We start from the raw sequence: 12,196 nt of genomic DNA on the forward strand, positions 1-12,196 counted from the left end.
TGAATGCTAAAGGTGAAGTCCCAAATGCTTTTGGCTGAAGCAGCTTGGCAGGTGGCTATTCCGTCTATATCCAGAGAGGAATGGGCGGAAGCTTTGGAGTCCCATATCTATTGACTCAATTGTTTATTACTCATCAATGTTATCTTACTCCAATTAAGCTCAACAGGATGGGTCGTCAGCCAAATACTGAGTGTCATAGGTGTCATGCGCCGGATGCTAACTTTATGCATCTTATGTGGGATTATTCCTGTATTGGTTCCTTCTGGGGGGAGGTGGCGTCAATGCTAAGTCGGATTGTCTCGTCTGAGATACCAGTTACTCCGGCGGTTTGCTTGCTGGGACTTTTGCCAGAGGAACGCCGGTCTCATTATGACAGAATCTTTTTGAGAAAGTCCTTGTTTCTGGCAAGGAAAGCAGTTGCTATACGTTGGATGGCGGATAGGCCTCCTTTTTTGAAACAATGGAAATCTTTAGTTAATATCATACCCTATGAAAAGGTTGTGTATCGGAATAGAAAAGGCGTATGGAAGTTCGAAAAGATCTGGGGCCTGTGGATTTCCTCACCTTTGACCCTTAGTTCGTTGCATTCCATGTGTTCTTCTATCACTGATTTTGTACTTACATGTGGATAAGCAATTTGTGAAGAGTTCTTGTCTCTCGTATGATTTAATGTAGGGTATGTAGGGTGTGTTGGAATGGGCGGGCCGGGAGGAGGGTTTTCGTGTAATGTAATAATTACTGTTGTATTTCTATATATAATTCTTTGACTATTGTGATTTTCTTCATTTTCCTTTTTGTACAATGTCATATCATGTGTAATGTGTACACTCATGTGTAAAGCTTTGTGTTCAATAAAACGAGTTTAAGAAAAAAAAATAATAAATGGGATTAATGAGACAGCAGAAAGATGGAAAACAAAACAAACTGTACCAATGTGGAAGTATCCTTTCTGCTTAAAGAGGCTCTGTCACCAGATTTTGCAACCCCTATCTGCTATTGCAGCAGATAGGCGCTGCAATATAGATTACAGTAACGTTTTTATTTTTAAAAAACGAGCATTTTTGGCCAAGTTATGACCATTTTTATATTTATGCAAATGAGGCTTGCAAAAGTCCAAGTGGGCGTGTTTAAAAGTAAAAGTCCAAGTGGGCGTGTATTATGTGCGTACATCGGGGCGTTTTTACTACTTTTACTAGCTGGGCGTTCTGACGAGAAATATCATCCACTTCTCTTCAGAACGCCCAGCTTCTGGCAGATCACGCTGTGACGTCACTCACAGGTCCTGCATCGTGTCAGACGAGCGAGGACACATCGGCACCAGAGGCTACAGATGATTCTGCAGCAGCATCGGCGTTTGCAGGTAAGTCGATGTAGCTACTTACCTGCAAACGCTGATGCTGCTGCAGAATCATCTGTAGCCTCTGGTGCCGACACGATGCAGGACCTGTGAGTGACGTCACAGCGTGATCTCTCCAGAACACGCTGTCTGCACTGCCAGAAGCTGGGCGTTTTGAAGAGAAGTGGATGATACTTCTCGTCAGAACGCCCAGCTAGTAAAAGTAGTAAAAACGCCCCGATGTACGCACATAATACACGCCCAGTTGTACTTTTGCAAGCCTCATTTGCATAAATACAAAAATGGTCATAACTTGGCCAAAAATGCTCGTTTTTTAAAAATAAAAACGTTACTGTAATCTACATTGCAGCGCCTATCTGCTGCAATAGCAGATAGGGGTTGCAAAATCTGGTGACAGAGCCTCTTTAAGGCAGCGCAACTATTATGTTTAACCCCTTAATGACCGGGCCATTTTGCACGTTAATGACCAAGGATTATTTTTTGTTTTTCCACGGTCGCATTCCAAGAGTCGTAACTCTTTTTTTATTCCGTCGACATAGCCGTATAAGGGCTTGTTTTTTCCGGGACGAGTTGTATTTTGTAATTGTACCATTTTTAGATGCTTATAACATATTGATTAACTTTTATTAACTTTATTTTAGGAGAGAATTGAAAATAAGCAGCTATTCCAGCATTAATTTTCACGTTATAAATTTACGCCGTTTACTATGCAGCGTAAATAACATGTTAACTTTATTCTATGGGTCGGCACGATTACAGGGATACCAAATGTGTAGAGGTTTTATATGTTTTTTCTACGTTTGCACAATAAAAACCCTTTTAGAAAAAAATTACTTGTTTTTGCATCGCCGCGTTCCAAGAGGCGTAATTTTTTTATTTTTCCGTCGATGTGGCCGTACGTGGGATTGATTTTTGCGGGACAATGTGTAGTTTTCATTAGTACTATTTTGGGGTACATAGGACTTATAGATGAACTTTTATTTTATTTTTTATGGGGGGAATGGGAGAAAAGAGAGAATTTTGCCGTTGTTTTTTGCGTTTTCTTTGGACGCCGTTCATCCGGCGGTTTAATTAATGTGTTCATTTTATTGGTCAAGTTGTTACGATCGCGGGGATACCATATATGTGTAGGTGTGATTTGTTTTGACCGTTTTATTAAATAAAACCACTTTTTGGGGCAAAAAAGTAGTTTTATTTGACTTTGACTGTAATTTTTTTTATTTTTTTTTTCACAAACTTTATTTAACGGTTTTACTTTTTTTTTTTTAGTCCCACCAGGGGACTTCACTATGCGATATGCCGATCGCATATATAATGCTTTGGTATACTTTGTATACCAAAGCATTATTGCCTGTCAGTGTAAAACTGACAGGCAACCTGTTAGGTCATGCCTCTGGCATCGCCTAACAGGCAGATGCTGAAGACAGACCTGGGGGTCTTTGTTAGACCCCCGGCTGTCATGGAAACCCGACGGCGACCCGCGATTTGTTTGCGGGGGCGCCGATCGGGAGACAGAGGGAGTTCCCCCCTCTGTCAAACACATTAAATGCCGCTGTCACTGTTGACTGCGGCATTTAATGGGTTAAACTGCCGGAATCGGCGCGTGCTTCGATTCCGGCAGTTGCAGCAGGAGCCAGGCTGTGTATAACAGCCGTGCTCCTGCCGCTGATCGTGTGGGTACAGTGACAGTACCCGCGCGATCACAGGACGGATATATCCGTCCTCCTGCGCGAACTAGCAGCTGCTGAGGACGGATATATCCGTCCTTCGGCGTTAAGGGGTTAAAGGGGCAGTTACTTTAACTACATGGGTGGGGTGGCTGGTGAATGACCTTATGCCTGAAATAAAAGCAGTAATACCTTTTAAAACTGTTATGTGTCTACCTCTTTATATGATATTACATTTTGTGCAAAGATAAGAAATCATTCACTTTTTAAATATGCAATGATGGGGATATGGAGACGGTTACTAAACCTTTTCACAGCAATGTACTTTGACAATTGCAGAACAAGTGAAAGCAACAAGCAAAAAGAATAAAAATAAAACACAAGCCTACCTTGATAGGGGTGACATCACATACGGTTTGGTCTTTCATTGTCTTTTCCTCTGGTGCTTTAGGTTGATAGACTCTGACTCGGGCACATGTCATCTTGCTGTCAAAGTACAAATACACTGGATCTTCTGGATGTACCTGTGCCTGTACAGCGAACAAATAATGAAATAACAACCATGAACGAAATTAAACTGGGGCTACACACAGATATTCTCTTATCATAAAAATAACTTGAAAGTCACATCTACATCACATGTGATCTTCGGGCAATTTTCACTTACTAGAGGATAAAAGTTACTCAAGTGTGGCTTGTGAATTTAAAAACAAAAAGACAAATTGCAGCACCATAAGAAACCTATGATGAATTGTGACTGTTTCCAAACTCAACCTTTATACACAAACACTAGAAGGCTATGTTTAAACATAGCAGAATTTTTTCACAAATTCAGGGCAAAATCCGCTGCAAATCTGTGAAATAAAGGGCCTGCTGTGACCATTTAAACTCTTAGGGCACATTCAGACGTGGCGGAATTGCTGTAGAATTCCGTGGCGGACAGTCCGAAGTGGAATTCTGCAGCAGCCGTTTTTTACATTTGTTTCTATACATTTTTAGGAAAGTTAGTTCAGACGTTGCGGAAAATAACTGTGCGGAAATTAGGCTGCGGTGCAGAAATTTTCCCTCCGCAGCATACTCATTACGTTGCGGAGAAGAAGCGGATTTTCACTGTCGGATTTCAGCCTTTGCAATGCAAAAACTGAAATCTGTGGCGAGTCCGCTGTGATATCCGCAACGTCTGAATTACCTGTCAAATATGAAAATGTTGGTGCAGATTCGTCGCGTAATTGCCCCAACATTTGCAGCGGAAAAATTCTGCCACGTCTGAACATGGCCTGGGTTCCCACAGTGCCAAAACCAGAATTGGATCCAGGTGAACAGACCTATAAAGGCCTTTCTTTATATATTTCTTCTGTTTAGTTTCTGTTCCTGGTTTTGGCTTAAAAAAATACATGCAAAATCTGCACTGTGTGAACCCACCCTTAACATACCCTAAAATTCATGTTGATTTTTTTCCTCTACATGTGAATGAGGTTTTGTAAAACTAGCTTTGAACTGTACTTCGGTGAAGATTTCTTAATGCAGAATCTGTATCTAAAGTCTGCAACAAATAATTTGACACTTTAAACAATTATTTATCAAATATTTTTGTCTGGAGTCAAAGGGTTTATGTGGGAGTTCTAAAATTTTGCAGAAGCGCAGAACTCACCCATTCAAACTCACCCATTCAAATGTCTCGCTCGACACCTAGGTCCCATAAACTCTGGCTGCGATCCCGTGCCGCTGCAGCTAGAGCTTTCGGGACCAAAGACGAACCGGGGGTGTCAGCGCCGGAGTGGTGGTGGTGGTGGGGGGGGGGGGGGGGGTTTTCGCTATTTATACCCTCCCCTGCCATACTGCAAAATTGTAAAACTCCCGGATAATCCCTTAAATATTTCAAAAGAAAACTACCACCAACAACAGTCACAATAAAAAAAAAAAAATTATATATATATATATATACATATACATACATACATACATACACACACACACACACACACACACACACACACACACACACACACACGCATATATACACTATAATGTTTAAAGGGCAAATCCCTTGGTATTTTATATATAAAAAAAAAAAAAAAAGATCATCAATAAAATAAATGAGAATATCTATTTTTTTTTTTACAGTGCAGATTGTTTCGTTTTTGCAAAAAGACAGTAGATCCTAAACAGAGGAAAACTGTAAAGTAAAGGCTAATACTTCTCTCTTAGTTTCGGCTGAAGAAAACAATTGCAAAAAAACCACACCGAATCTGTACTGTATGAACAAGGGCTATATAAACAAGAAATGATAACACGCTCTAGTAGTATCTTACCACAGTGCTTGGACGGCCAGGTTTGCCTCCCCCATGGGACTTGCCCTTTTCCACGTGTCCTTTGTGAGAAATTCTCAGCTCAGGAACAAATTCAGCCTGTTCTGGAATGCAAAGGGGCTCTGGATCATCTGCTAGGTCAGATCTGTTCCAGATAGGAAAACGTATTGGTGTCCATATATCCGATTTCCTGTCATCTGAAAAAATAAATTAAGAAAAAGTCAAATCGAACATTGAACACCATCATATATCAACTATTGAACACATTTACTCAATATATGGCGATGGATGTTGTAATTATTTTTTTTTCTCTTTTTTTGTTTAAAAATGTAATTTCTGTACACTAAATAAGATATGAATGCAAAATATAAAACTGCAAATATATTTTTGTAATTAGGTATTCACAAACTGCAAATGCAGAATGCTTTCTTCTTGCGGTCATGGGGTCTGCCCAGCGTTCTACAGATGCAGACCAGCACCATGGCTCCAGTTGTGAATAGAAGCCATGATGCCAATATAAACATAGCCCGATATCAGTTCCACATTTTCTTCAGTGCACTGGATTGTGAAGACCCAATGTTCAGCCAAGCAGGTTTAGTTTCTAACCAAGTCAATAATATTATTACAGAGGATGTAAACCTTTTTTTGTGTGTTCATTTTAGGGAGGTTAGATAAAGCTCTCACTTTATGATACATTTTGTGTTAGGGTATGTTCACACGGAGTGTTTTCAGACGTTTTTCGGGCCATAAACGTTCCGAAAAACGGCTGAATAATTGGAAGCAGAACGCCGCCAAACATCTGCCCATTGAATTTCAATGGGAAAAACAGCGTTCTGTTCCGATGGGGCGTTTTTTACGCGGTCATTTTTCAAAACGGCCGCGAAAAAGTGCATGTCACTTCTTCAGCCGTTTTGGAGATGTTTTTCATAGGCTCTGTAGAAAAACAGCCATTAAAAACTGGAAAACCAGGAGCCGTTTTCCCTTAAAACAGCTGCGTATTTTGAGAAGTTTTTTATTTTGTGTGCGCACATATCCTTAGGGTATGTTCACACTGCTTATTTTCAGGAGACTTGTGGAGCAGAAAAGCCTTGTTTTACGCTCCAAAATACACTTGAAACCAATGGGAAACTATGTACAGGCTTATTTCAATGTGAAATACACGGTGCTGTTCACATGGGGTGTATTTTTACGCTGCTGAATTTAAAAAAACGCCTCGTAGAGAGAAGCCTTGTAAAAAGAAGTAGCATGTCACTTCTTGAGGCGTTTTTTGGAGCTGATTTTCCATTGAAAACTATTAAAAACACGATAAAAAAAAAACGCCTCAAAATTAAAAGCAGCTTCATTTGTAGCTTAAAAAAACGGCTGAAAATCAGGTGGCGGGTTTCTCTGAAAACAGCTCCGTAATTTTAAGCCGTTTTTGACTTTGCGTCTGAACATACCCTTAAGAAGCACAGATGTACAGCTGAGATCCGGCGATTATGGCACCGACTCAGCTTCTGAGCCGGTGCCAAACATTTGTCGTAAGTATACGACATTTTGCGGGAAGCACTGGCTTTCCATGACGTATACTTACGACAAATGTCGGGAAGGGGTTAATAATCATATAAAACTACATTATGTCTATGCCCACGTAAACATACATTGTATGCACATTTTGCAATACTTACTGCCCTCGTTAGATTTCTTTCTTTTGGCTTTTACTGAACCATCATGTAAGCCATCCACAGATATTTCCTGGTGTTCTTCTGCCTGGTTAACTTTTAGAGATTCAACTCTATGTTCTGCCTGTTCGAAAGGGTAACCATATCCAGGAATAGAAGAGAAATCACTCCCAACCTCATCTTGTGTTGTCCTACTTGATTTAGCCTTGAAACCATATTTTCCAAAGTACAATTTGTTCTTCAGGCACTCACAACTAAACATACAGGTCTCATGGCCACAGTGAGTTTTCGCGTGCTTTGTAGGACTTAAACTGGAACAAATGCAACCTAAGCGGCAGAATTCATTGTTGCATGAGTTTGTCCGTTTGTTAATCAATTTCTGGATAGGTTTAGTTTTCAAAGAAGCCTTGGGGGAAAAAAAAAAAATTGCATAATGTTACTTGCGGTGACATGTCAGTTTAAAAAAATACTATACAAAAAAAATGAATTGTAGATTATACAGAAAACAAAATGTAAAGAAGTCTTGCATCAAGAAGGCTGGTGTAAATTGAGGACTAGTAAATATGTATCCAATTAATTTTCTTTGATACAAGATTTTTAATAAAACCCTTAATTGTAAATGAGTCTTGAAGGCTATGGAAACCATTGACGAGTAAAAAATTATTCTTAAATAATTTAGCGATTACCTAAATGTTGCACTAAGTTTCATGCTGCAATCTTCATTCCTCTATTCATTTTCAAATTCCCTGATAATTAGTTTGCAAGCTCCTCTAGTTTCAGACTTCTCCTGTAGGCACGTCCCCCCCCTCCCCCCGGTAATACATACTGGACATGAGGTCTGCGAGTCCAGGTCGCTGATGCTTTCACCAGTTCTCATGTATCAGAACAGCTTTCACTACACCAGCCTGCATGATTCACCCTCTGCTTTCCTCACTATCTGCACTCTGATATTGACAGCCTGTGTGATCTTCTCTCCCTGATTCCCCCCCTCTCCACACTTTGACCAGCCCTGGTGGGAGAGCAGATGACATCAGCCTGTCAGATTTGGGTCAGAAGTAGCAGCACCACCAGTTATCTGCAGTAGCTGAACATATGTTACAGCAGTAAATTAGTAGCAATCGCTGCTCGCCGAAACCCCCATAGAACAGAATGTCGAGAGCTGCGTGCATGTGCTGCCCCCACTCCACTAGTGCCTGCCTGGAATCGCACCAGGCAAAACAAGTGCTCAGGTGACTGCCGAAAAGAGAGATGAAGGAAACGATAAATGTCAGCTTATTATGTGTGCTTCAGTGGCTCGCGTGGAAACTAAACTATTTCTAGATTATTAATTTAAATATGGATAGTGACAAAAAAATAAACACCAAGATTTTATAACAAAAACATGATTTAAATATGTAAATTGCAAGAAAGTTTAATAAAGAATTTTAAGCATACGATAAAAGGTGGAGAAAACTAATATATGCACACAAGAAAGGGAACACAATCTTTGCTGAGACCTGAAACATCTGTTAAAAAGCATAACAAATATAGTGACACTTGGAAAACGTACATTTTACATGCCAGCTCAATCCACCCATCATGTTCTTACCTGGGCCGTAAGAAGAGTGGAGAGAGAAACATCTGCCCGTTCTTCTGTAATATAAGTACGTGGTTTCCCCTCCCAGACAGCGCCTTCCTCTAACTCCAAAAGTTTTATTTGAGCTTTGGAAATCCCAATAGGTTTTGAAACACTTTGCATCTGAACTTGCTGCAAACTTCGGAACACATTGTCCTCCACAGAGGTTACAAAGTTGTGCTGAACTGTGCCACCCTGCTCACCCTCTGATGGTTTTACCATAGGTTGGGACTTAGAAAGGTAATCCACTGAACTGGATGTAGTAGGTATAACTTTGTTCACAGAGCTTGATACAGAATGATCCTTCTTCTCTGGGGAGGGTGGTTTGGTAGACTTCTCCTTTTCAATAATAGGGGCTGGTAATAGAGGTCTTGGTTTAGAATTTGCTTTGGGAGTGGATGCTCTGCGGGTATACCTGCGTTTTTTCCTTGGCACAGAATGTAGTTCTGTAGCATTTAAGGAAGATATAGCTTGTTGTGCCTGTTTCTTCAGCACGCTGTCCAGGGTCCTCACGTAGCTGCTACTCTTAGTAGGAAGTTGATAACTGATAGAGGACTCCGGCTCATTCATAGTCAGTTCTTTGAGATCACCCATCAATTTTGCTTCATTCTCTAGATACTCATCAAGTTCATCGCTGCAGAAGGCTGAGAGATTCTTCAGAGAGCTCTCTGAACGGCCTGCTGCTGCAAAAAAAGTCATGAAATGATGCTTCAAATTCAAAGAACTTAGAAAGAGGTTTGTCTGCATGTTTCAAGGGGCAAAAAAATTAAATCAATGGGCATCTATCTTGTCGTTTAATTTCACATTTAGCGAATAGTGAGGGGTCAAAAACTGTGGTCCAGTTCTGCGCCCATTAGCTACGCATTCTCTAATATGACATATAACTGAGGCTTGTTTATAGCAGACACCACCTTAAATATCCATTGGGGTTAAACACTGGCAATTATTGTGAGAAACACTAGCATTCAATTTAATGGGAGAGATTCCATCAGTCATTGGGACATTTTGATTTGATAAAAAAAAAAAAAAAGTTGATGTAAATTTACAATATAATAAGCTTTATTGAACTATATGTTAAATCATATAAAATATTAAGGAAAAGACATTAGGCAAATATAAGGGAATAAACCACATTTTACACCTCTATATACTAAATACACATTCTTTATGGCAACTTTATGTAAGAAAGTTTCAACCCCAGAAACTGATCGCCTCACCTTCAATTTTTTGTGATGAAGGAGCCAATTCTGTAGGGAATTTCTCTCGCCAGCCTTTTATTTTTGTGTAATCTGTCGTTTTCCCAGTCCTGGACACAAACGACAATCCTGAAACTAGAGCTATAATAGAAGATGCAATAAGAAATATAATAGACTTGGAATATTAGGTTTATCTTCAATATGTTGTAATATACTTCATAAATTACTTTATGTAATTCACATAAACGTAACAGGTTTCTTTCTCAAGGTCTTACTACCGGCTATTCTCAAAGCTTTCTCTGTACTCAATTATTTTTGTTGGTAAGGGGTTACTACTCACTTTGTGCGGATAAGCCATTATCATCATATCTTGTATCACTGGTGATATAAAGTAGTGGAAGCTCAACTCCTAGATACCTGAGGTCAATACTCATGGAAGGATCCACAATGTTCAGTTTTAATCCCACTGCGTAAAAAAAAGTTAATATTATTTGACGTGCCTACAGAGATGCACGTTTAAAAACAGAAATAGCCTTAATTATATTTTTATTACCCTGTTGAAGGGCCGGGTGGATGACCTGCCTGTACTTCATTGTCTTCAAATGAGTCAACAACTGCCTCTCTAACCCCAAAATCTTTTGCATTTCATCTGAAAGAAAAAAAATTAGACCATTTTATTATCACTGAGTACGCTAAAAATCCTCCTTGTAAAGGTGCCCGTTTCCCACGAATGGAGAAAGGAGAGAAACTATGACATGTGCGGACGGCCATCATGTCAGCTTTCCATATCAACATAATATGGTTGCTTGAATAAGACCGTGTCATCAGAAAATGACCTATTATTTACATTACGTTTTCATGCTAAACACCCTCACCCATAGGCTATTATGGCATCTGTGTAACAAATAAGTCATGAAAATGTATTGTAAAGTTCATGACTTATACGCTTTAGACAGAATAGCATAGTCGACTACACTACTCTATCCAGCAAAAAAAACGTATCCCTAACGTAAACTACACAACAGAGGAAAAAGGACACACTCTTGGCCTCCGTGTTTATAATGGAAGCCTAAGGGCTACGTTTGACGTAAGTGCTGGGAGCTTTCCCGACTTATTCATCAAACGTGCAGGGGAAACGCAGTATAAAATGGGCCTGACCTCAATCTCTCCAGCAAATAAAAATGGAGCAGAAACATCAATTATAACGCAATTTCCTAACAGAACATAACTTCACTAATAACAAAATCTTCACTTCACAGAAACTTTAAAGGGTAACCAAACTTTAAGAAAACTTCTGACTTGTCATAGTGACAGGTCAGAAGTTTTGGTCGGTGGGGTTCTGGGCACGGAGACCCCCACAGATCACTAAAACGAAGCGATAGAAGGGCTCGTGTAAGCTGCTGGGTATCTGATCGGCTTTTCTCAGAAAGCCGAGCAATTGGGGTACGGGCCCAATAGGAAGTCTATGAGTCCCTACACCGCTCACTCGGCTTTCCGAGTAAAGCCGACCAAAAAATAAACAGAACAGCACTCACTTGAGCGCGTCTGCTGCTTCGTTTTAGCGATCAGTGGGGGTCTCAGTGCTAGGACCCCCACCGATCAAAACTCCTGACATGCCAAAAGTTTTTAAAAGTTTAGTTACCCTGTAATCTAGACATCCTTTGTCAAAGTACAGTGTTACACTAGGTGAGAAATTAACAGCATATTTTTCCCCTATAGTGACATGAAGTAATAACTCAATTCTAAAATATGAATCTATTCAGTGCTTCTACCCGTTAGTCCTGTGGAGGCTTCAGGAGTTGAAAAACTGGAAGACACAGTGTCCGTGGGCTTCTTCCCTGTGTGAACATCCAAGGCTTCCTAAAGAAACATGAATCAACTGGTGACAAAATTCTTTTTTTGGGATTTCCAAAATATTTTGTTTTACTAAAATCAGCCAACTTTTCTGCATGGAGCTTATTAAATAAATTACATATACTTGTCACAAGTTACAGTTAACATGGTGTTGGCAACTATGGGCAACAGACCCAAATATCATTATGGGTTCACTCGTACTTTAGGTCAGGTTTGGATAAATCCCAGGAGCTAGGTAGCCAAACCTCTTGAAATTTGCTGCTGGCGTTTAAAGAACAAACCGTAACCGGCCTAAAGTTTACAGGTATCCGTCCACTTAGCTATACAAAACAACAGGATTCTTCACGATATGTGATTATATTATTTATTCAATAAAGATCTCTAGGTGAAATAAAAAAAAGGTTATATATCAGGATGTGAACAGTGTTATTCAGATCCAGAGATATTTCTAGGGCAATAATCGAAGTACAACACTGCTTAAGCGATTATATCTGTTATGTTAACATATGTCTGTCGTAGGCTTCTCCAAATGCACAT

The 12,196-nt window shown here is 39.9% G+C and overlaps 1 protein-coding gene across 3 annotated transcripts in view; it reads right to left on the reverse strand.

Annotated features, from left to right (window-relative positions):
• MGA (MAX dimerization protein MGA) overlaps positions 1 to 12,196 on the reverse strand; it is an 83,716-nt gene that overhangs the window by 50,512 nt on the left and 21,008 nt on the right. For 2 of the 3 annotated variants that reach the window (XM_075844857.1, XM_075844855.1), the window contains exons 4-11: positions 11,578 to 11,665; positions 10,359 to 10,454; positions 10,146 to 10,271; positions 9,827 to 9,946; positions 8,583 to 9,292; positions 7,001 to 7,400; positions 5,337 to 5,530; positions 3,414 to 3,554 (exon numbers count right to left, since the gene is read on the reverse strand). In XM_075844857.1, coding sequence (XP_075700972.1) covers positions 3,414 to 3,554; positions 5,337 to 5,530; positions 7,001 to 7,400; positions 8,583 to 9,292; positions 9,827 to 9,946; positions 10,146 to 10,271; positions 10,359 to 10,454; positions 11,578 to 11,665 — 1,875 coding nt within the window. The remainder of the gene's footprint in view (positions 1 to 3,413; positions 3,555 to 5,336; positions 5,531 to 7,000; positions 7,401 to 8,582; positions 9,293 to 9,826; positions 9,947 to 10,145; positions 10,272 to 10,358; positions 10,455 to 11,577; positions 11,666 to 12,196) is intronic. The other variant, XM_075844856.1, reaches the window with a different exon arrangement.

This window comes from Rhinoderma darwinii, chromosome 12, assembly GCF_050947455.1.
Source record: "Rhinoderma darwinii isolate aRhiDar2 chromosome 12, aRhiDar2.hap1, whole genome shotgun sequence".
In the NCBI taxonomy this organism is placed as follows: domain Eukaryota; kingdom Metazoa; phylum Chordata; class Amphibia; order Anura; family Rhinodermatidae; genus Rhinoderma; species Rhinoderma darwinii.